Below are 24,674 nucleotides of genomic sequence, written 5' to 3' on the forward strand. Positions count from 1 at the left end.
AGTGAGATCCAGGACAGGCTCGAAAGCTACCCAGAGAAACCCTGTCTCGACAAACAAAAAAAAGAAGAAGAAGAAGAAGAAGAAGAAAGAAGAAGAAGAAGAAGAAAAAGCAGCTTACATTCAGACCTCCCCTTAATGGTTCAAGGTGGGGGGAGTAACAGAATACTTTTTCAAAATTTCAAACCCTTCTGAAAGCCAGTGCCTAACGCCCACCACTTTAACTCCATGTGTGTGTGGCCCAAGGTTTGAGCCTCTCTCCAGCCTTCCCATCTCCCCAGGCCATGAAAATTTCCCACAAGTCAAACTTGAAAGGGATCCTGAAGTCCTTCCACTTAAACATTCTGGAAAGCATTTTGACCTAGACCTTAGCACCCCACAGCTCAACCATCCTGTTCCCAAACAAGACTGAAGGGCCTCTGCAAAGAGGCTGCAAAAATCCTCAGAATATCAAATCCAGTGCCGAAAAGTGCCTGCCAACATGCCCTAGCTACTTCAAGCGAACTCACCCTCAGGCAGTCCCGGTAGACAGCAGTACCTGGCTGCTCAGACCGCTTCAGACTAGTTATTTCTTTTGACCATAGGATCAAAATGGCCCCTCTCCTCTCTCTCTTTCTCTCTCTGCTCCCACTTCCACACCAGTGGACTTTGTCCCTCAGTGCTGCTGACTGTGTGTCTGAAGTCAGGCCACCTCCGCCAGGCCCCTCCCCGAAGCCCTCGTCAGCCCCTTCGGAGTCACCTTCCGGTCCTACCTTCCTCTGCCCGCCCTCTGGGATAACTGTAGGAAGCTCTCCCCAGGCTCGCCCCGTTTTCCATGATAGGGCCTGGAACCGCGCCCCACTCCCGGCGGAGCGCACCTCTTGCAGAACGTCACTACAACCGCCAGGTGGCGGTGCCGCTTACGGAAGGGAGGTTCCCCCCAAAAAAGTCCCTGATCACCTTTTCGCAAGGTTGGGACACCCTAGGCCAAAGCTGTCCCGACTGTGCGGCTACCTGAGGGAGAAAAAAGGCGATCCCATCAATAAAATTAAATTCTTGATTACCTCTTCTCCCTCTCCCACTTCGGGCTGCATGCTTCTCTCCATGCTCCAAGCAAGAGCTTCAAGATGGCCATTGTAGTATTACTTCTAACTTCTAATTTCTTTCTTTTTTTTTTTTTTTTGTTTTGTTTTTCAAGACAGAGTTTCTCTGTGTAGCTTTGCGCCTTTCCTGGAACTCACTCTCTAGCCCAGGCTGGCCTCGAACTCACAGAGATCCACCTGACTCTGCCTCCTGAGTGCTGGGACTAAAGGCATGCGCCACCACCGCCCGGCTACTTCTAATTTCTTAAGGGAGAGACATCCACCCGTGTGCAAAAGGGAGCGCCCATCAACCCCCACTATTTCACCTCCCTGTCTTACTTCTAGGTCTTCCAGTTTTAGGGGACTCCACACCCAAACATGAGCCTGACCCTGCAGAGCTCCAGATCCAGAGAGCCTCGAAGCTGTTGTGATCCTGCAGCCTGAAGCAAAGGGAAAGCACACTAGCTAGCAAGGGATACAGATGCTCGCCTTCTTCGGAAGAGTAAGACCACACCGGGACTCAGGGGGAGAGGCATCCGCCTTCTTCCTCCGCAGCTGGAATGGAGCTGGCGGCATACACGATGCCTTCAATATTCCAGGCTCCAATCCCTGGTGCGGTTCAGTGACCTTGGCCAAGTCACACCCTCTCCTGAGCTTCAGTTTCTTTTTTTTTTTTTTTTTAGAAAGAAGCTTGGATCTACAAGATCTTCCGGTCTTGACTAGAGGTAGGGATAGAGCCAGTGGGCCTCACTTAGGGTCACATGCCAACAGGAGGCAGAATGTTCTAGCTCTCCCCAACACCCCCTACCCCTAGTTGGGGATGAGAAGGCAGCTCGAGATAGGGCCCTTTTAGGGCCGAGGAGGGGCAGCGAAACGACAGCCCAGCCACGGCTGGGGACTGGGGGGCGGAGGGGTGGGGGCGGCGACAGGGCCACTGAATAATGAATGAGACTTAATTGGGCCCGCACTGCGCGGCGGGCGCGCTAAGCTGGGCAAACACGCGGGCCGCCGCCGCCGCCGCCGCTGGACAAACAAACTCGCTCAGGGTGCCTGCCGGGAGCCCCGGTGCGGACCGCCCGCCGCGGCGGGAGGGAGGGGAGGGGACCGGCGGGCAGCCAGGCCTTCCGGGAGCAGCAGGAACCCAGAAGTGCCCGGGACGGAGGGAGGGAGGGAGGGAGGGATGGGTGGGTGGATGGATGGGTGGATGGATGGGTGGATGGATGGGTGGATGGATGGATGGGTGGGTGGGTGGGTGGATGGATGGACGGATGGATGGATGGATGGATGGATGGATGGATGGAGGCACGGGGCCCAGCCCTGGAAGGAAGGACCAGCAAGGAGAACCAAGCAGATTTTGCGGTGGAGCCTGGGGCCCGAGGGCAAAGGAAACGCGAGGAAAAGATGGAGAAGAGAGTGGAGGGTGGAGGAGAGAGTGAGAAATGAGTGAGGAAAAGGCGCGTCTGGGGGAGGGTCGGTGGAGGAGCGAGAGAAGAGCTGTCACTGTGAGGAAAGGGCAGAGCGATGGAGAAACGAGAGAAGGAAGGCACAAGGGGCCTAGGGAAGAGGAATTGGAGAAGAGTCAAGGAGAGGGATGAGGTGACCGGAATAAGAACAAGGGGGTGACGGGGTGGGCGCCAGGCGCCCCTGCCAGCGCCTCACCCCGCTGCGCTCCCGCCCGAGCGCTCTCTCCAGCCGCCCGCACTCACTTTGTCACAATTACGGGGCCGTCACTCGGCCAGGATTGTTTTCCCCAAATTGTTGTTCTATAAACTGGCGCGGGGTGGGGGGTGGGGGTGGGATCTGACAAGCTGAAGCGGGAGGGGGAGAGTGAGCAGCTGTCGAGGGCATGGTAACATATTTACCCGCTCCTGGCCCAGGCTTGGCCTTGGTTACGACAGAAACCCACGAGGAAACTGATTGCCACCCCAACCTTCATCACTGATTCCGCTTTCCACCGTCCTGGCCCGCCCCCTCCATCTCAGCTGCCTCGGTTTCCCCACCCGAACGCGGCCAGGGCTGGAGGCCCAGGCGATTAACCAGGTGCAGCCAAGAGTTTCTTAACCTTTCGCCGGTTCTCTCGTGCCAGGGCGCCCTCGAGTGCCGGCTCACCCTCACAGGTCGGCCAGGCTCATCCCTAAGTGTGCCCACGTCCCCTCGCCCCCGCGCCCCTCGCTACCCTGGACCACCTTGCTGCCCCTCGATTCGGCAAACATCTGTTGCGCCCACTGAGCGAGAACTGTGCGAGCTTCCCAGCTACCTCCCCCCCCCGAACCCCCCCCCGCGCCCCCAGCACCCGCCACCCGCCTCTTCCCCGCCAGCCCAGCCTGTCGGCTCCGTGACAGCCGCCGCCGAAGCCGGGGCCCCGCGGGAGCGGCCGAAGAGGAGACGCTGCATGGCTGCCTCCGACACCGGCCTCCCTCGCGGCTCCAGGGGCAACGGAGGATGGCGGCCGCTGAAGCGAGACCGGAGTCGGCCGCTGGAGTTGGCAGGGCCAGACGAGGGAGGGGGGAGGCCCTGGGAGGGCTCCTCTCCCCTTCTTTTAAAGCCTGTCTTTCTCATCCGGTCGCCCTCCGTCCTGCCTGGACCCGGACCCTTCCCGCTGAGCGCGCCTGGGATTCAGTAGGTTCCCCGATACCCACCGCCCCCCACCCCCCCCCTAGTCCGGGTGATTTACACGCCGGCTCCGCTCAGCGGCCGCTTCCCAATCAGGAATATCGACCCCGGGCGGGGCCCTCGGGCCGCATCGATCCCTCTAAGGCTCGGGATTTAAAAATGTCAAATTTGCCTTTTCCAGGCGGGCGGAGGGGGCGGGGGCCAGGAGGAGGGCCGTTTGCAAGAGGGGTGGACAGCAAGGCATCGACCAGGCGCCTGTGCCCGGAATGAGAAGCGAAGGCGGCCGTGCCCTGGCATGGCCTGGTCATTCTTGTGTTCTCAGTTGTGACAACAAGGGAGCTCTACGCTACGGCTTTGATCCTCACAGCACTGCCCTATTGTACCGGGTTATTCCCCGGTAGGAGCCCAAAGAGGAACAAGATCACCCCAAGCCTGGGGAGACAAATTCGGAAGAGATCATAGGGGAAAGAGACAAAACTCTAGAGGCCCCCAAGAACAATCCAGCCCTGGAAAGACCAAGGCAAATGGAACCTGCCTTCAAGGTGCCCTGTATAAAGCAATGTTCCAGAGACCCAGAATCCCCTGCTCTGTAGGTCGAAGAGATTCAGCCCTAGAGAGGCCAGGCTCAACTTCAGGATGGTTTGAGAATGGAGTGGAAGGTTGGAGACAAAGCCAGGTGAAAAGAGATGATTGTAGTGTAATTAGTATTATCTTCCCAAGGTGTGAACTAGGCTCAAGAGTCCAAACACTGGGGTCTCCAGCAACTACTGTTTCCCTGGGCCCTAAGAAATGGATTCTCTTGGAGAGTCAAAGATCTAGGTTTTCTCACCCAGCACATCACACAGGTGTCTGCACAGGAGCCACTCCTTCCTCCCAGCTCACTACCAGCTAGGGGAGACCAGCTGGGTTGGGGACCACATCTTATACTGGAGACTGTAGATGCTCTATAAGTCGGGCTGTAGCTTAGATGGAACTCTGGCAGTGATTCCCTTCTCCAAGACCAAGCAATTAGGTATCTAGACTTTGGGGAGGGGAGCGTGTCCACTGCTTTCAATGCTCGCTCTAGGAAGGTGCTAGAAGAGATCAGTTGTCACAGCACTCTCACAGTTAACATGTCACACACCCTCAGGAGCACACCTCAGCTGTCACCCTGTGCACTGCCATCTCCCCCAGAACTGCAGACAGAACTGACAGCGAGCCGAAGGGGGGCACACGCAGGCAGGGAGGGTGTGGTGGCTCATCCTCCACTGATGAAATCCGGGGGACACATCCCTGGCACTGGCACTCATAGTACTGGCGCTGATGCACCGTCTACTCTATCAATCACTGCCACGCACACACCTTTGTCTGAGTGAGCAATCACGCACAATCCTTCTGAGGTCAGGCACCCAAACCACCTACTCTTAAAGCCTATCTACATCCTTTCTCGGTATTTGACCTTAAATCGCCCAATCCAAGGGCAGAGTTTGTCTCCATCTCCGATTCCCTTCTCTAGTTCTTTAATTAAGGAGATGGCCAACAACCAGGAGGCCAAGTTCAAGGTAGCCAAGGCCAGGGTCGGAGTGAAAAGCCAGGAATAGAGGGAGCGATGGGACTGTTAAACGCTCCCTTGCTCCCGCGTCTGCCACTGGCCTCTTTCCCGGCACGTCCACTCGCCGCCCACCCGGCCCCTGTCCGCCTGTCAGTGGAGTAATGAATGCGCGCTCGGGGCCCTGGGCCCCCCCTGAGTCGTTCATCACTGCCAGCACCGCCCACCTCTGCCTCCCGCCGGGAGGGCTTGGCGGCCCGGGCGTCAAGGGCCCTTTCCCCGCCCCCCCAACCCGGGACCACTAATTGTCAGATTGAGATGTTGATTTGGCAGCTGGGAGCCAGCGCCAAAGAATCCGCAGTAAAACCTGGACTCCTTGAACTTCCTCTTGGCTCCACTTGGGTTCGCCCGGATTTGGAGCATTTCTTGATTTGATATGGATGGTTTTAACTCAGGAGAGTGGGGATAAGAAACGCAGTGTCATTCTAGTCCGATAGGAGGCGCCATAGGCTAGAGGCCTGGCGTTTCCTCCGAAAGGGGTGGCCTCGGGTTTAGTTCCATTTGCCGGGGAATGAAGACCCTAAAGCCTTAGTCCTCCAGTCTCCCAGCAGGGGACACCCAGGACTTTGATCTGCCTCTCTCTGGCAACTAGTTAGTCTCCGCTTCCCCTCAGGAAGGCCTCGGGCCACAGGTACCAAGTTCGCCTTAGCGGATGCCCAAATTCCTTCCTCTTCCTCTGCTGGTGCCCTGGAGGACCGTTCACTCCCCAGCAGGAGCCGCACCTGCAGGAGTCTGCTCCACCCGGCCCGGGTGCCTAGGTTGCAGTCCCAGCCCCGCCCTCTCCCGGGCCCCGGAGCTCCCGGGCGGCCGGCTGAGTGACGGGCAGCGGGTGATTATGCGGAAGGGGGAGCGGGGTGCGCCGCGGGCGGCAGCGCTGACCCTTCACATTTCCGATCCGCCGGGACCCTCATCCATCCGAAGCTGCTCTTTGTCTGGCCGCCTAATTGCTGGCGGACAGGATGGATGGCGGGACCGACAGCCGCGGAATCCCTAATAAAGGCCGCGGCCGCGGGGGAGGGAGCGCAGGAAGGAGGGGGAGCGAGAGGGAAGGGATGGAAGATGGCAGGAAGCACTGGGCCGCCGCCGCGGGCTCTCAGGCGTTGCCGGCTGATCTCACTGAAGCCACGGTTGGCCCTGGGTGAAGCCAAGAAGTGTGAGGTCGGCTATTGTCAGAGGGCGTTGGGTATGGATCTGGTTAAGTCTGCTGCTTGTCAAAGAATGGAAAAAAAGAAAAATCTAGGGGCCCCGGACAGAAGGAGTATCCTAGGGCCTACATCACTTAGCTGAGCCCTGGAGACTTCGAGCTTGGTGCTTCCTCCTGGGCTGTCAGCTCTCAGCAGCCCGCGCCCCTCCTTCAGCTCTCTGCACCCCATCCACCTCCTTTAACCTGTCGGTCTCCCGGCGAGGGATTCAATATCCCAGCGGAGAAATGAGGGGTATGACAGCTGTCTGTGCAGCCAATTGCCACATTTCATTAATCAGACACTGGAGAGGGCCAGAGGTGGTGACGGGGGCCAAGGGGTGGGGGTGCCAGCTCAAAGGAAGGAGGAAAGGGTGCCGACCAGAAGCCTCATCTGGATAGATGTGCTGGGCTGCGGAATGAAGAAAATCAGTACTCGGGTCTAATAAACATTTTGGAAGCACTCTACTGAACTCGCTGGGGAACCAGCAGGGCTATGAACAAGGCTGTATGGGGCTCTAGGCCAAGGGGACTGACCAGCTGATGAGTGGAAACCCTGGATGCTGCAGGGGTCCTCTGAGTCTTCAGTGTGGGCACATAATCTCCAAAAGAAGGCAAACTGTGTGTGTGTGTGTGTGTGTGTGTGTGTGTGTGTGTGTGTGTGTGCGCGCGCAGGTCAAGCCAACAGCTTTTCCCCGTTGGTCACAAGGGGACTTTCGGTTTTCCCTTTGGCTCAGGAAGCAAAATTCCCCTCGCTTACTTCGTTTTTCATCCCCTCCTTTTTCTGGGCCCCCTTCTCTCTGAACCGTTCTCTGTAACTAACTTTGGCCTTCTGTTAGCCGGTATTTGAAACTTGGTGCCAGAGTTGACAGCCAGAGCAGAGGTTGGGAACGTGTGAAGTGAAGACCGGCCTGTTGTGGTCAACATGTAGGTTGCTGGGTCCCTGTAAAAACCTTGCTGCCTACTCCTGTCCAGCTTCTCTGGCCTTTGCACGCCTCTAGTGCCATTGTCCCTTTTCCACGCACCGGGAAGGACGCCGAGACATCAAAACCCCGGTTCTAAGAACATCCCCCTCCCATTCTAGGAATATCTCCTTACAGGGTGGTAACTGGACACCCCCCCATTTCTGGACCCCCGTTTCCTCATCTTTTACAGATAGGGATAATGCACCCATCTCTTAGGGATACCAGATGGATGCAATGAGAACTCACATGTTAAAACCCTCACATTAAACAAGCACTTACTCACGTCCTCTCCAGTCCCATGCAACGCCCTGTGCTTAAGGTGGACGGAGTTCTCTCCTTTTTATACAAGGGGTCTAGTGCCAGACAACCCATGCTGTGTCTGGCTTGTGCGTCCTCCAAAGTGGAAAGGAGAGCAAAGCATGGAAGGTTGGCGAGAATATCACCGGCCCTGAAGAGCAGGAAGGAAACGGGTTCTCAGATTTTGACGACAGGACACCAGCCAGGAGGTCTTTCTGTCTCTCTGTCTCTGTCTCTGTCTCTCTCTCAATAGATGAGGAAACGGAGGATTGTAAGGTGATGGAAGCCACGCTGCCAGGCATCTTCCCACCCTCTCTATTTCTGACCTCCTCACCTCTTTTCTTCCCTAGAGGGCGTCTGGGTCAGTGACAATAAGTGTGAGAGAAAGAACAAAAAGAAAGAATCTTCAAGGAGCCAGGACCTTTCCGCCAGACTTCATAAAAATTTAACATGAAAACTTCTGCAGAGTAGAAGGCACATAACACATGCAAATCATATGCTAATCACATGCTAATCTAAAGTCTGGCCCTTAGCGCTCTGACACACACCTGGCTGTAGCCTTGGGGGAAATTCTGGGGAAACCCCTGGGTTCTAGGAAAGGCAGGATTCCCCTTAGGGTCTTGTTATGGAATTTAGGTTCGTTTTAGGAGTTACGTGTGTAATTTGGGATTAGGAACAGCGGAAGTGCAGAGTCATTGGCAGGGGTTACTGCAGGATTCCGACTGGGCTAGGCTTTGATTAGGGGATTGCCGAGGTCTTCCCCTCCTCATCTTCTTCCCATCACCCCTGCACCAGGCTTTGGTTGTACTGCTGCACCCCTGGCTGCCTACCCCCCCCCCATTCTTACGCTCACCACTTCACTGGGACTTCCTAGTTCAATCACCAGAGAGGCTCTGGGTACAATGCCCCAACCTCTCCCCAGTGCCCAGCATTCTCTCATAGATTTTTTTTTGGCCCCAGGAAGACCTCCTGGTCTTAGCCCTAACTAGGTCCCCCCTTGGACTAATGTGACAGCTGCAGGGGAAGCTATGAGAACCTGGTGAGCTGGCAGCTTTATTCCAGAGCGTGGGGAAAGAGCAACAGAACATGAATAAATTCATAGAGCTGGCCCCTTGGCTCCCTGTGAGCCAAGCCCGCTCCCCCCCACCCCACCCCACCCCACACACACCAAACATAACCGCTGCCTCCTGCAGCCTGCCTGGTCACTGCTGCTCACAGCTTGGGCTGAGGATAGGCGCAGATGATGCTCCAGTGAAGAAGCCTGGCATCTGAAAGGGGCTAAGGTGAGGGGATCGAAAGGGGAGTGATGGGAACTAGGATTAGTGGGGTGGGTGAAGAGCTGGGCAGAGAGGGCCTCTGCTGAGTGGAGGGGGGAGAGGGTGGGGAGGAAAGACGAGGGGTGTTGGGACTTGGGGTGGATGAGGCCTGAGGCTCTGCAGGGGAGGCTGGTGTGAACGGAGACCTGCTTTCTCTGATCCATCCATCATGCAGCCTGGGGGAGCAGATCAGGAATTAGACATGCACAGGGCCGACATGGCCCTCAGCCCCCCGAGGAAGACAAATGGTGACAAAGACCTTGAATAAAATTTGTATTTATGGTTGGAGGAGGAGCCCTTCCCCCACGGGCTGCCAATCCTTTCTCTCCCAATCCCTTCAGGCAGGTCGGGACCTTGCCCCACCCCAAACAGGGGCCAAGCCCAACCCCAGTCACTTCTTTCTCAGGATTGCAGAAGGTGTTGCAGGGGGTCCAGGGAAAGAGTACAGGAAAGGAGAGATGAAGAATCACCTCTAGACAACTGTGACCTGGTGTACCTTGTACCTTCTGCTTTACACAACATAGTCCACACACCACGCTCTTGGTGTTTACCTACTCTCCAAGAGGCCTCTCTTGCTGTCTACTGTTAGGTCTCCAAACACCCCTAGATCCTTCAGTCCTAAACCCCACTCTGCCAGCCTCTCACCTTCCATTCCCTGAGAAGATACAGCTCCTGGCTTTCCCTCTGCACTCTGATGAAAGCCAGTGTTCCTTCTTGGCCACTCTGAAAGCAGACATTGTCACCGTTACAGGCAGTGTAGGCTGGCGGCTAATACCTAATCCAAATTTGAATTGTGTTACTGTGCATAATCAACCAAACATCCATTATTGGGAGCCTAATTTCTCTAGATTTTCTCTGATAATAAACAACTGGGGAGGGAGGCTGATGAAAGCTGGTATCAGGGCAAGATTCGGGTGGTGCCAGTCTGGACAGGGCAAGTGAGGATGGTTCTTTCTCACCAGGAGGTCCCAAGGGCTTCAGTCCTGAGACAGGACTGGCTTCTGTGGGTCTCAGATTTTAGGACTAAGACAGAGAGACATACGGATTCCCTCTTCAAGCAGCCTCACACATGTGTACACAAAGACAGCCCACAATTCACAGCCCTGCTCACCCAGGGACAGCAAGGCCAGGGTCTTGGGGCCACCCCACCCCACACACTGTCACAACACACAGACCCACAGCCTACCACTCTGCTTGCAGAACTGCCCCGCCCCCGCGTCTTCCTCACAGTTGATATGTCACATTGGAGTCCGAACACGGACCTGGGTGTCTCTCCGCAGCGCGCCATTTACATTTCTCTCTAGATCTGTCAACCTGTCTAGGCTCCCTTCTCTCTCTCTCTGTCTCTGTCTCTCCCTCTCCCGCTCTGGGGCTGTCAGTCAGTCTCTTTTAGAAGCTTTGTCTCTTTGTGTCTCTTTCGGTCTCTGATTTCTCGGATGTCCGTTTCCTGCTTGTTCCCCAGTCTCTCTCTCTCTCTCTCTCTCTCTCTCTCTCTCTCTCTCTCTCTCTCTCTCTCTCTCTCTCTCTCTCTCTCTCCTTCTCCTTCTCCTATTCCTCTTCCTTCTTCTGCTGCTGCTATGCGACCCCCTAATCTTAGAGGCCAGGTTCCCATTCTGGCCAACAAGTAACAGTTGAATCCTTTGCCATATTCGGTATTTGGTTGGGGGCACCGAGGGACGTGTGGTGGCGAATCGCATTTTATTTCTGTTTTCTGTTTGTTGTATGTGAGCCCCCCACCCCACCCCGCGCCCCCTTGTTTAGCTCCGCGGTCCCCTCTGAGGTCTTCTATGTGCGTTGTAGCCTGATCCCTGTTTACCCCATCACTGAGTCCATCTTCCTCTAAGCTCTGAGAATGCCCAACTCCAGGTACAGGGTGGAAAGTGAGGATACGGTGGGGGCTGAGAATCGCTGCAAAGCCCCGGGTGCAGACAGGGAACCTGGAGACTGGGGGGCTCGGCGGGGAGGTGGGGGGAGGTGGCGCGGCCTGCCCCGCCCCCGCGTTTCCCGCTCTGGGCGCCAGGGGTCGCTCCGCCTGCGGCCGCTTATAGTGGCTCCCGCCGCGCGGCGACTCACACCACCCGCACTGCTGCCGGGGAGGAAGGTTAGGGACGCAGAGAGGGAGAGCGCTTGCGGGAGAGGGACGCCTGCCTGGCTAGGGCTCTGACGAGGGCTGAGGCCAAGGCTGCTGAAGGAGGCAGGTTGTGCTTCCCAAGAGCCAAAGTGCAAAATCGACGAGGTCGCGTCCAGTGAGAGCCCCCCTGCAGCTCACAGCCTGGGACGTCGGGAGAGCGGGGAGAGGTCTCCCGGTCTAGCCGGGAGAAATCAGCGAAGGGCGCCCGGGACCCAGGCACCGCCATCCGCGAGAACGCAACTGTCTGGAGAGCAGGCATCCTAGACCTGTGGGAAACCAGCCGTCCAAGAAGCTGTGGCTCTCAGGCGCCCTGGATCGTTAGAACTGCACCCGAGGGTCACATCAGACTCCAGGTTCTGAACCCTCAAGGGCTGTCCTTGGCCCAACCCACGGGGGAGACCTCCACTCGGACCGGCGGTTTGGGGAACAGCTCCACGGTGACAGGAGGCATCGGCCGGGGCAAGGTGGTCGGGCACAGCCGTCGGGAGATCCGCACCGGGGCCCGAGCCCGCGGAGAGCCCCGGGCCTCCGCCGCCATTGCGCCCAAAAGTGAGGAGGATTTGCTGGCCCTGGCCGCGTCACGGCTGAGCCGCCGCAAGCGGGTGGCGGGCGCGGCCGTCGGGGTGGCCATGGTGCTGCTGCTGCTGGTAGCCATCCCGCTCCTGGTGCACAGCTCCCGCGGACCGACACACTACGAGATGCTGGGTCGATGTCGCATGGTGTGCGACCCCCACGCACCCCGAGGCCAAGGCCCCGACGGCGCTCCCGCCTCGGCGCCTCCCTTCCCTCCAGGTGCCAAGGGAGAGGTGGGTCGCCGAGGGAAGGCAGGCCTGCGGGGACCCCCAGGACCCCCAGGTCCCAGAGGGCCCCCCGGAGAGCCAGGCAGGCCAGGTCCCCCAGGTCCTCCTGGCCCAGGCCCTGGAGGGGCAGCGCCCCCTGCAGGCTATATACCCCGAATTGCTTTCTACGCGGGTCTCCGGCGGCCTCACGAGGGTTATGAAGTGCTGCGCTTTGACGACGTGGTGACCAACGTGGGCAACGCTTACGAGGCAGCCAGCGGCAAGTTCACCTGTCCCATGCCAGGCGTCTACTTCTTCGCTTACCATGTGCTCATGCGCGGTGGCGACGGCACCAGCATGTGGGCCGATTTGATGAAGAACGGGCAGGTGAGATTGATTACCCCTCTCCTTAGCCCCAGATCTTACTAGGGACCTCCTAAAATTCCCTGCACTCAGTCGCAACCCAGCTCCTCCCCTGAAACACTATCAGGTATCCAAGAATGCTAGGCCACCAACAATTGGTCACTTAATTTAATCAGAAGAGGAGGAATGGGGGGCCTGGAAAAGAAAGTCACCTGTCCAAAGTCTCATGGAGCGTTAGAGTGATGTCAGAGCTGGAACTCAGGACTCAAAGCATGCCTCCACATCATGTCTTTGGTGTTTGCCTTACCCTCAGCCCCTTCTCTCTGCCGGTCTTGAGTTGCCTCCTGTCTTTCCTGGGCCAGTCTTCTCGGTCCGTGGGTTTCCCCAGCCCTGGCATGGAATAAGCTATGAGGGAACCTGGTTTCAAGGACTTAGAATGGAATCGTGTTTGGGTAGTGGCCATCTTCCCCCAGGTGGAGTCATTCAGCTTGGATTTTCAAAGAAAAGGTGAAAAAAGGAAGAAAACACCATTTTGCCCATCTGTTAGGTAGCGGTCCTATTTGTTCATCCCCTGGGCCTGGGGCCAAACCTAGACCAAGCCTTGCCCTCAGCTAACACCGACTCTGTAGGCAGCTGTGGGAAACCGGCTCAGGGGCCACATAGGTGGAAGGATGAACCAACTGAATTTTGGTTTGGAAAAGCTAGGAGGCAATGGACAGGAAGAGAGGAGGCCTGGTCTACAGGCTCTACACCCTCCCTGGGAACCTCTCGGATGCCGCTATGTTCTGCTTCAGGGGGTAGTCAAAATCATTGCCACCTAGGTTTGAGGGACTAGCTCCCCCAAAAGACTCCGGCATTTGAACTAGCAAGATGTCATAGACTGGGCAGAGGGAGCTGCCTATACTGTACAGGAAGAGGAAGGTTTGGACCGAGCAGTGACCTCTGAATGTTCCACGGAGGGGGTGGGGCCCTGGTGCATCAGGTCTACTCCTCAGGGCTCCCTAAGCCTTGAGCCCTGCTCTATAGCTGAAAAGCTCCTGGATTCCAAGAGAACATCACCCCTGTTCAACCTTCCGCTTCATCTTTGGGGTCTGTTCCTAGCAAGTCCCTCCCTCCAGAGCCTGAGGAAAGGGAGCTGTTATGGTCTGAGCATCTTCCTGGGGTTGATAGTGAATGGCCACATGATCCAGTGCACCTGTGACTGGGGAATGCCAAAGTCTAAGGAAAGCTTGGTGTCTTTCTTCTTGTGGCACTGAGTAGGTAGATTTGGTCTGTGCCAGGAATCCGGGAGGAGGCTGAGGTGTGTTGGTTTTGGAGGGGGTGGGGTGGCACAGCTTCCACTCTGTATTCCACGGAGCCAGCACTGCGGCCCTGGGAATGGTAAATAATGATTAGAATAATGATGAATAATTAATGATTTAATAACCGGTCCCGGTGGGATGGAAACTGAGGGAAGGGGCCGGCGGTGTGACTGCTGCAGACCAGAGAGCCCGACCAGAGGCAGCCCTCCACACGGTGGGGGACCGGCTGAACACTCCCCAGGGAAACTGGGGCCCAGGAGGCCAGAGAGACACAGTTCACTTTCCTACCGATGTGACACAGGTGTGACACAGGGGTAGATACACGTATTCCCCAGTCCCACAGAAAAGCTAGTTTAGGAATTCCAATTGAGCATGGCCTCCTAGAAGAATCCTGAAAGCTATTTTTATTTTTTTAGCATGAGAATAGCAATTCTACGTAGCATTTTCTATATACAGCATATGGTTCTGAACTCACTCCAGGCGTAATTACTCATTTAATCCTAACCACCTCATGGGATAGGTTCCATTATTATTACCCGCATTGCTCTAAGAGGCCCAGAGAAGGTACATGTGTGCCCCCAAGTCATGTCTGAGAAACCCTGCAGTCTTCTAACTCAGTGGTTCTCAACCTTCCTAATGCTGTGACCCTTTGATACAGTTCCTCATGTTGAGGTGACTCCCAACCATAAAATAATTTTGAAGCTGGGCAGTGGTGGCGCACGCCTTTAATCCCAGCACTCGGGAGGCAAAGGCAGGCGGATCTCTGTGAGTTCCAGGCCAGCCTGGGCTACCAAGTGAGTTCCAGGAAAGGCGCAAAGCTACACAGAAAAACCCTGTCTCGAAAAAACAAAAAACAAACAACAACAAAAAATTTTGTTGCTACTTCATAACTAATTTTGCTACTGTTGTGAATTGTAATGTAAATATCTAATACACAGCTCCTGTGAAAGAGTCATTTGACGCCCATAGGTTGAGAAACGCTTGTTTGGTCCCCCACCGCCCATACCTAAGCCGAACTTGCTCCAGCAGCCACTGGCCTCAACCCCCCAGTTAACTGAGCTCTGCACAGAACATCAGGATGTGGGTCTGTTTTTGTCCTCTCCCCAGGTCCGGGCCAGCGCCATTGCTCAGGATGCGGATCAGAACTACGACTATGCCAGCAACAGCGTCATTCTACACCTAGATGTGGGTGACGAGGTCTTCATCAAGCTGGACGGTGGGAAAGTTCACGGCGGCAACACCAACAAGTACAGCACCTTCTCAGGCTTCATCATCTACCCAGACTGAGCCCAGCACCTTCCCGCACACTCTCATTTGCCCGTCCCTTGGCCCCCTTGCTCCAATCCACATTCACCTCCAGCTAGCTCTACCCAAGGCCCCATCCTCTGAGAGCCTGCGGACTCTCCTGCTCCCCAGGCTACCTAAATGGGCGGATTCTTGGGGCTCAAGGGTTTTAAGTGGCTGGGAGAGGTGGGAAGAGGAGAGCCGCTTAGGGAAGGACCACCTCATTTGTGCTCCAATGAAACCCTGCCACTGAGGGATGGACGGAGGAGGTCACGGCCTTCCCTTCTGCCTGATGCTGGGGAACAGTTTCACTAATGGAGATCAAAGACTCACAGGGAAAAGGGACGCGCCGGCAGCTTGGGAGGGAAAGGACTGATGCGGGAGCCTGTCTAGGTGAGAGGAGACTCCGACACAGGTTAGATACCGGACCTCAGTAGCCACTCTTTCCCTTCCCCTCCTGCATCTCCATTTCTCAGGCTCTAGCCTGGACAGCCTTCCCGTGAACGGGAGGACCCAACGACTTCCTTCCTAGCATTGAAAACCCATTTTGTACAGTCCCCGTTCCACCCCTCTCCAGGCTAGGTCCTGGAGCTACAGATACTGTTACTTCTTCCAATAAAGTGAGGGGATTGTGTGTGGCTGCCTACCTTGGCACAGAGTGGGGACAGTGGCTGACCCTTTTAAATGCCTGATGCCCTTGAAGGACTCCCATGCCCGCTTTCAACCTCAACTAGGACATTGATCTATCCAGTTAAGCCTGGCCAGGCGTGCCTCTCCAGAAGGGGAGGAGGAATGCAGATTTCAGCTCTGATGTGGAAGGTTGAGTAGAAGATTCTAAAGATGGGTTTAGTGGGCCTGCACCGGAAGAGAATTCTAGCAGTTTTCTCGCCTGCCTTTGTTATTGGTCTCTTTGTGGGTTTTCTTTTTGAGATGGGTCATAGTTTTTGGCCCAGGGTGGCCTCCAACTCTTAGGTTCAAGTGATCCTCCTGCCTCAGCTTCCAAGTAGCTTAGGGCCACAGGTGCCCAACTAAGAGTTCTGATAGAGGTACTCTAGATGAGGAAATAGCTGGTGGCCCCTGGAGTGAGACTCATCTCAGAACAGGCTCCACAGTTTCCGCTAAGGCACTCAGGAGTTTGCTGAGAAGGTGGTGGGCGGGCGTGGGAAGACGGGACAGCTTCTGTAGAGGAGCACTTTGTCCCCTCACTGGAGCACACTGCCACCATGTGGACCACTGGAGAGCAACAGCAGCAGTGGCCCTATTGGGACACTAGGTTTACAGAAACTTTATTCAAGGGGAAAAGGGTGTTGGCTCCCAGTCCAATGGGCAGAACAACAATAAATACGACTAAATAGGAAGGGATGGGCGAAGCAGAACAGAAGCTCCGTGGAGGCTGTAGTCACGATGGAGAGTCCTGTGGGACCACAGAACCCACTGGAATGAAACGCTAGAGAGAGAGAGAGAGACTCTGTCACGTTCCCTTACTTCTTGGCAAAGGAACCAAGGCTAGCCCCCAGCTCTGTCCCGTGGGTTTGCTGGGCAGTGCGGTCTGCCTATAACTGAAGGCTCACCAGAGCGTCCTGCCGGTCAAGCAGCGTGGCCACAGGGTTGGTGCAGACCCGGGTGGGCCCAGGAGGTGGGATTCGGCTAGTGTAGAAGGCACACTCATCATCCAGGCGAGCCTCATGGAAGCAGTGGATGGCGGTGAGGCAGGCTCTGAGGCGCTGCCTCAGAGCCAGAGTTCGAGGGGCCAGGCTGCTGGGGCCTGGAGGCCATGGAGAATTTAGAGACCCTCTGGAGTTACAGTCTCTCCAGGGGCTGACTCTTCCCCTCCCCCAGCAGCACAGCCAGTTAGCATGGGGCAGGAGAGCTCTTCAAGGGGGGCCAGAGGAAAGAAAGTGTGGCATTGCCCAGGCGGTGCGCACGCCTTTAATCCCAGCACTCGGGAGGCAGAGGCAGGTGGATCTTTGTGAGTTCGAGGCCAGCCTGGTCTACAGAGCGAGATCCAGGACAGGCTCCAAAACTACACAGAGAAACCCTGTCTCGAAAAACCAAAAAAAAAAAAAAAAAAAAGAAAGAAAGAAAGCATAGCATTGCCCAGTGCAAGGCAGGGCCCACTCCCAAAGACATGGAAGCTTTGCTTCACACCCTTTCCAGCCAATTCCTTACCTGACTGCCTGCTGGGGACCTCAAAGACAGGACTGAGTGGATAGGGGGGCTGGCACAGAGTGGGCTTTGTGAAGAGAAGGTCAAGCTGGTGGTTGCTGGAGGCCCCTGACTGCAGCAGGACTGTGAGCTAGACTCTGGATTTCTAGCTTCCAGAGGGCAGGCTGCCGAAGGTCTCAGCTCTATCCTAGGGCAGGCCCCAAGGGGTCCAGCCTGTCCTTGGGAACGAGGCAGAAGGGGTCCAGGCAGTGCCGGAAGGCAAGGCTCTGGGGGCTCTGGGGGCTCCGGCCCAGCTATCCAGCATGGTACTGGGGGCTCTGGTTCTGTGGCAGAGCTGGCCTGAACCACCTTAGTCTCCTCCCCAGGGCAGGCCTGTGGCTCCTCACGTTCTTCTGCAAGGTATGACCCTGTCACACCAGAGTGTTTTGACAGTCCGAGAAGGGAAGTTCCAGAACTGTGTTCTGGAGCAGTCAGAGTTCTAGAAATTTCAGCCAGCTGGGGCTGAAGTTCGGTCATCTCTAGAGCAGAGCCTCCATTAAGAGGGGCACCTCTGCCCACTGCCAGCTCCTCTATCTCCTGTCGCAGAAGCTGCTGTAGAACACTGATGCGCTGCGGTGGGAGAGAGCATCCCAGGGTGTCACCGCTGTGTCCACGGGGTCTCCCCACACTGTCGTCTCCCCGACCTGTCCTCCCGGCTCCCCCCTGCCAGTCTTCTCATGGTGCAGAAGCCAAAGGTGCCGTCACTACAGGCCCACCTGCATCTTTAGCTCCTGGAGGTTGGGGGTTTTATCGGGGTGAGGGCCAGAAGTGCTTGCCACGGATCCCTTCTGTGACATGCTGCGACTCTCCTGGTCAAACAGCTTTACAGCGATCTGTTCCTGCCACACAGAGGGGAAGGGGGTGGGTGAGAAAACCAGAGTTAAGATGGGGAGACTGCCCACACCCTCTCCAGGAATGGGTCAAAGCTCTCTAGTGGCTCTAAAAATCAGGTATGGTAGTCCAGGCCTATAACAGAGGTGATACTAGCTCTCAAGAAGCTGAGGCAGGAGAATCAAAAGTTCGAGGCCCAGGTTGGTGAGATGTTCATACATACATACAAGAAATTTCTTCAAAGTCTCAGACTAGCAGAAGACAAGAGACAGAGACAGACAGACAGACATTCTAAACATAGGATAAGAAGGGCAGATGGAGAGGCAAGAGGAAGGCAGATCCTTTAGACAGTACACCTACCTCAAATCACAGGGCTGCCAACCCTCCAGGCCAGCGGGACAGCATCACAGACCTCAGTACAGGAAGGCTTTGGACACTTACCCAGGGCAGGGCAGGCTCTTCAGGGGAGCGATGAGGGGACAGATGAGGGGAGAGACCACTCGGCCACTGGGCCTGCGTCAGACAGGACAGGTCACCCATGGGTAGGACACAGTCTCCTCTCACCTGTCTTACTACCAACCCCCCACCCCCACAGTGCCTGCCCCCTCCCCCCCTCCCTCCCTAGTCTTGGCCCCCACCAGTTGCCTCCTCTGTTCTCTTACCTGCTGCTGAACTCTGGGTAATGATCGGAGCGGTGTGAAGTGGGTTTTCGACCAAATGTTGATCTTTTTCAAGGATGAATATGCGGTCTGGGGAGAGACGTGGGGGGTGAGCGGGGCTCTCTAGCCAGACTCTTCTGCTCCTGCCCAGCCCAAGAGTTGTCGATACAAACCACAGCTGAGAGGCCTGGGGAGAGAACACCCTGAGCCCGTCTAAAGGTGAGGGGTTGGTGACAAAGGGTGACACTACATGGCCAGGCATGAGCTGGGCTACAGGGGCAGGAGAAGGGGTTGTGTGGGTGTCGCCATCGCCCCGTGGAGGAGAGAGGCAGGAAGAGTGGCCTTTCTGAATTCACCTTCCTATGTCTTGTTCTCCCCACAGCAGCAGAATATATATTCTCATAGCCAAGAGGCCGGCTTGGAACTTGTGATCCTCCTGCCTCTACCTCCCAAGGCTGGGATTGCAGGTGTGCCACCATGTGCAGTACTTGCATGGTGCTTTTAAGGGAAACCAAGTATCTCTCCCCATTCACACTTTCTCCCCTGGGCTTTCCATTCAGCCCACGAAAGAGCCAAGGAGTCACACTGGTGTGTTCCTTGGCTCCTCTCACCTGCTGCCACTGTGACTCATCACCTCTCCCTCTTTCCTAGGCTTCCATCTCACTGGCCTATTTTGCCGGCTCACAAGCACTAGCTGTATCCTCTCCCCAGGGCCTTCGCATCTGCAGCCCTCTTGGTTCAATAACTCTATGGCCTTCCCTTTTTATCAGTATGGTTCACGTCCTCAACTCCTGGTCTTCACTTAAACCTCATCTTCTCAGTGACTGTGCCCTAGCCAAACTACATTTTATAAAAACAGAGTGATTAGCATCCCTTTTAAAAAACATTAAAAAAATAATTTTTTTAAAAAAATTTATGTGTAGGTGTGTTTGGGTGCCCACGAAAGCCAGAAGAAGGCAGTAGATCCCCTGAGATGGGAATCATAGGCAGTTATATAAGTTGGCCAATGTGAGCTAAGCTACCGGTCCTAAATATTAATCTATTATTAAAACCCACCTTCTAGTTTTGTTTTTTTGATTTTTTGTTTTGTTTTGGTTTTGGTTTTTCGAAACAGGGTTTCTCTGTATAGTTTTGCGCCTTTCCTGAAACTCACTCTATAGCCCAGGCTGGCCTCGAACTCACAGAGATCCGCCTGGCTCTGCCTCCTGAGTGCTGGGACTAAAAGCCTGTGCCACCACTGCCCGGCACCATCTTTTAGTTTTAAAGACAGGGTCTTGCTGCATAGCCCAGGCTGTCCTGGAATTCCCTGTGGAGCAGCCCAGGCTGTCCTCTCACTTGCAATGCTCCTGCCTCCAGAGAGCTGGGTTACAGTCACGTACCACCATGCATGGCTCTAAACTACCAATTTATGACAACAATTTCCCCTCCCAAATCCTTCAGTGACTTAAGTATTTAATTTTAGAGAGACGGTACCACCTCCTGACATCCTATATTTTATTTTATATTTGTGGGGTTTTTTTGTTTTGTTTTGTTTTGTTTTTTTTTTTGCTTCCCTCTTCTGGAATATGTATATTCTGAACCTAGAACCATGGCTGCATTCAAAAGCCAGTTAGTAAATAATTGAAGGAAATTGTTTTTGTGGGTTTTTCGAGACAGGTTTCTCTGTGTAGCCCTGGCTTTCCTGGAACTCACTCTATAGACCAGGCTGGCCTCAAACTCATAGAGATCCGCCTGCCTCTGCCACCCGAGTGCTGGAATTAAAGGCTTGCGCCACCACCACCTGGCAGGAATTAATATTTTTGATTGGTAAGAATTGGATGTGTCTAGGCCTTAGCACTGATTTCATGGTGACACATGCATGCCAGGCTGTCACCTCTCTCCCCAGGCCCCAGACACCTAATAAAGGGAGTCAGATCCACTCTGAAGTGGACTTGGTCCCAACCCCAGCAAACTAAGACCTAATAACATCCTGAGTCCCAGGTCTGCCGACTCTATCCCCGATTCAGTGCATCTCCTGAACACCTACCCCCACTCCGGGAGGGTCCCATCTCACCCTGGTGTGCGTCCTTTCTCCAGTCTCTCTTAATGGCACCCGTTGAGCCAGACCCAGTAGGGCTCTTCCTCCTTCACCCGAATGAGGGACAGCCTCAGGTTCTGCTGTGAGGGGTAAAGGAGGAGGAGACAGGACATTTGCTGTAGCGTTCAGAACATCAAAGCCTACCCATTCAGCACCCTCTTAGAGCCCAGTAAAATCTTGGCAAACACCAATCAATCCAAATGCTCTGAGTAGGCTGGAAGTGACCAAGACTCCTAAGGGACTGGGATAGAACACAGTGGAAATTCAGCTTTGCAGGGAGAGGGCCGGAACAGAGACACGGGACAGCTAGGCCCGCCTCTGACCTAGGCAGGCGGTCTCGGCCCCTGTTCTGTGTGTATGAGTGTGTGTTTCTGGGATGTGACAGCCAGGCAAGCACTCCACCACCAACTCCCACTTCTTCTGACCTAGCCTCCCGCCTCTCCACCGCCTCACCCTGCTTTTGCTCCCTAAGGCCTGCTGACCGTTTTCTTGTCTCGTTCCTGGTGCATCCTGTTAACCCACCCTTGCCTTTTTGTTCTAGATCCAGACACACTCACCAGGCTGAACGGGGGTCTTCGGGAGCGATCTGGAGGGCTGGCTTGCTGACGTCCTGCTGACAGTAAGTACAACAGCCATCCCTGAGAGTCAAGCAAGGCTGGGCATTTGCTAAGTGCTTTACCAACAACATCTCATGGCATTCTCACAACAGCCTCCAGTGGTACAAATGTTATCCTGGCTCGCTGTTACAGACCTCGGATACGTAAGACAAGCTTGGACGACTAGCAGTGGTTAAGGGTCAGGAGTTCAAACCCACTTATTGTCAGTTTATGCTGTAGCCAAAAGAAACAGCATCTCACATGCCCAGCCCTCTGTTCCTTCATATTAAGGCCTGGCTAGGAAAGCCTGACCCCTGTTCCAGGACCTGACCTGACATGTTTTGCACATCCCCTCCTGGGCTGAAAGGAAATCTACACCCTCTCCTTACCTGCTGTTACCACATGTCTCTCTTCTTAGTTCCTGTAAACTGGGGCGAGTGGAGGAATGAAAAGAAGGTCCTGAAGGCGGATTCTGAGCCAAAGCAAGACAGGAAAGCAGAGTGAAAAGTAGGCATCAAACTAGACACGAACCCCAACCCACCTCTCCCACAGAACCCATTTTCATCGTGAGGTACTGTCCCAGGAAGAAGTTTCTAGAAAGACTAAGTGTCAGCCCCTCAAGGGTACTCACCAGAGCCTCTAACCTCTGTGGGCACAAAGTGCGGCCTCGGGGTCCTGATCCCTCCAGTCTTGAGAAGCAGGAAGCCCTGGCAGGATCTGGTTGATGAACAGGGGTCCTGGGAGCCAGGTATGCTGAAGACCGAGCAATCTGGGATGCCGAGAGAGGCTATCAGCAAGAGCTCAGAATTCCCCACCTAGGTCCACCCCAGCCTGGCCTCACATCCTTCTCATTACCTGGCCCCTCCGGGTGGTGCCTCCCTTGCTCCCTCGAACTAGTACTCTCTGAGCCAGACTGGACTGGCGCCCCAGGGGACAGCTCTTCACCCCCTCACCTGACAGGATGGTGGCCAGGGCTGCAGGGTCAGCGACAAAATCTATAGCCCCTGTAGCCTCTGAAAGGGAAGAGACAGGGTTAGAAGGAACAGCCGCAGGGGAGGCTGAGGGGCAGGGGACCCTAGCAACCCTGAGCAAAACATGTCCAAGCCAGGCCTCATGGTGCACACCTGCAAACCCAGAATTTAGGGTACCAAGGCAGGAGAACCAGGTGTTCAAGACCAGCCTCTCCAGCATACAGAGCTCAAAGCCAGCCCGGGCTATGTAAGACCTTGAGAGATGGGAGAGGGAGAGATGGGGGAGGGAGAGATGGGGGAGGAGATCTTTCGATTGAATCTAGCTCATCAAATGTCTGAAGAATTTCATGTAAGCTATTACTCTAACCATTGGAGCAAAAGATAAACCAAGTTTTTTTCTTACAGAAGATATCACTGGGGGCTGGAGAGATAGATGATTTAGTGATTAGGAGCACACACACACTGTTCTTGCATAGGTTCCCAGCACCTACGTCAGGTGGCCTATAACTCCAGTTCCAGGACAATCCAATGGCTCCAGCCTCCACAGGCACCTGCTCTCACACACACATACCCACACACATACACATAATTCAAAATAATCCTTTTTTAGGGGCTGGAGAGGTGGCTAAACAGTTAAGAGTACTGGCTGCTCTTCTGGGAGACATGGGTTCTGTTTCTGGCACCTACACAGCAGCTCACAGCTGGCTATAACTTCAGCTCTAGGGTATCCAATGCCCTCTTCTGATCTCCATGGATGCTGCACTCACATTGACTCACAGAAAATGAAAATAAAATCTTTTAAAAACATACCTGCTATTGAAAAGGAAGGCGTTCAAGCTGAAATATGGACAGATTGTAAAGAATCAGCACAACACTGAGCAAATGACCGTGACTGGGTTGCTGAAAAGGCTTCCACACTGTCTCACTGTGTAGCCCTGGCTGGCCTGAAACTCGCTATGTAGACCAGGCTGGCCTGGAATTCACGGAGACCACCTGCATCTGCCTCCTAAAGTGCTGGGATTAAAGGCATATGCCACCATGACAAGCAACAGATGACATTTTGCTGAAGTAAAGGGATGGCTTCTTAGAGCAAAGAGCTTTCAGGACAGGGTCTAGGACTCTTACAGTATGCAAGAAACCAGTGGGTGTGCAAACCCCCCAAATCCCACGCTGCCTTTCCCATTCTCACTCAACCAAGTAGGCTATTCCCAGGCCTCCAACAGGTACCTGTCTGGGGGTGAGGCACAAGCCCCACATTTGGTCCCCCAGAGCTAGGCTTGAGTTCTTCCAAAGGGTTCCGGAGTTGAGTGATCCCCCCTAATCTTTGTGATTTCTCTGTCTGGTTTGAGGTTTTTGGTCTGAGGCCTGCTGAGTCGATGAGCGGACGTTGAGTACTGAGCGGTGGTTTCTGAGCCAGTCTCTGAGGGGAAAAGGAACAAGAAACTGGGGTTCAGCACTGGGGTGCATTGCTAACGTGAGCTGCCTCCATGTTATTACTCTCTTCACCCATCAAGCCCCTCTTACCCTTGGATCTTGGTTCTCCTGGTCCAGAGAGCACGACTTGACTGATGAAAAATCTGAGCATCTTTGAGAGAGTACTGGAATCTTGCTAGGGGTGGGAGATACACCTCGGAGGAGGGGATCCTTCCTAGTGTGGAGGGTAGTCATGGCGGCTGTAATGGAGACGGGAGAAGGCAGACAGGACTGAGGACCAAAGCAAGGCATGGGGGCTGGTATCCCTGATTCTTCCACCTTGGTCCCGATCCATGCGCCTAGAGGCCCGCACCGGCAGCAAGGCCGCTCTTGGGGCTGACTCCTCCAGACACCCCAGGACTCCAAACTGCTGTCCTCCCTAAGAACCGCGACAGGACTCATCCCCTCGGCGATCCCGTGCCGCACCTCTCCAGGCGCCCCTCGGGGCCACCTGGGCTTTCTCAGCTTTTTCGCCGATTTTCTGGGTTCCTGCTGCGGCTGCGGCTGCGGCTGCTTCCCCGGTTTGTAAAATACGCCAGGCTTGTGATTGGCCAGTCCCCGCTGACGCGGAGTCGCGTGACGTCACGCCCGGCCACCCAATCCGCAGGGGCCGAAGGCGGGGCCGGAGAAGGAGAAGTTGTCGAACTGCTCTCTGGCTGGGAAAAAAACTGACCCGCTCTCTCAGCCAATCCGAGAGCGGAGCGCGAGTGGCAGGATTGGAGGAAAGCCAGGGAGGCTGCAGTTCGGAGGCCCGGGAAGGCGAATCTGGGCTGCAACGGGCATTATCGTCCTCTCGCGAGACCTGGAGCCAGCCAAGAAGGACCGCGGGATTGTGGGAAGGGGTGGTCATCGAATCCTGTGGACCACACTGTGGATGTAGCAGTGCAGGGCCGGGACTGTTCCAGGAAGCGTGGGCACGGCTTGCGGGAGATGAGGCACTGCCCCAATGGGCGAGAGGGCCGGAGGTGGCTGTGCTGAGCACCACAG

At 55.2% G+C, this 24,674-nt stretch overlaps 2 protein-coding genes across 2 annotated transcripts; one reads left to right on the forward strand and one right to left on the reverse strand.

Annotated features, from left to right (window-relative positions):
- Positions 1-11,777: 11,777 nt before the first annotated feature.
- Positions 11,778-15,444, forward strand: C1ql4 (complement C1q like 4). Its single transcript, XM_059247408.1, has 2 exons — positions 11,778-12,314; positions 14,699-15,444. Exons 1-2 carry the CDS (start codon positions 11,778-11,780, stop codon positions 14,876-14,878), a joined length of 717 nt encoding a protein of 238 aa, XP_059103391.1. The 3' UTR covers positions 14,879-15,444.
- A 700-nt stretch (positions 15,445-16,144) lies between these two features.
- On the reverse strand, positions 16,145-24,646 carry Troap (trophinin associated protein). Its single transcript, XM_059247412.1, has 14 exons — positions 24,114-24,646; positions 23,739-23,887; positions 23,442-23,634; positions 22,099-22,256; positions 21,875-22,012; positions 21,633-21,715; positions 21,205-21,257; positions 20,624-20,727; positions 18,574-18,660; positions 18,353-18,424; positions 17,797-17,919; positions 17,050-17,650; positions 16,447-16,667; positions 16,145-16,322 (listed from the first exon to the last, which is right to left on the reverse strand). Exons 1-14 carry the CDS (start codon positions 24,535-24,537, stop codon positions 16,275-16,277), a joined length of 2,454 nt encoding a protein of 817 aa, XP_059103395.1. The 5' UTR covers positions 24,538-24,646; the 3' UTR covers positions 16,145-16,274.
- Positions 24,647-24,674: the final 28 nt, after the last annotated feature.

This window comes from Peromyscus eremicus, chromosome 20 (assembly GCF_949786415.1).
Source record: "Peromyscus eremicus chromosome 20, PerEre_H2_v1, whole genome shotgun sequence".
NCBI lineage: Eukaryota > Metazoa > Chordata > Mammalia > Rodentia > Cricetidae > Peromyscus > Peromyscus eremicus.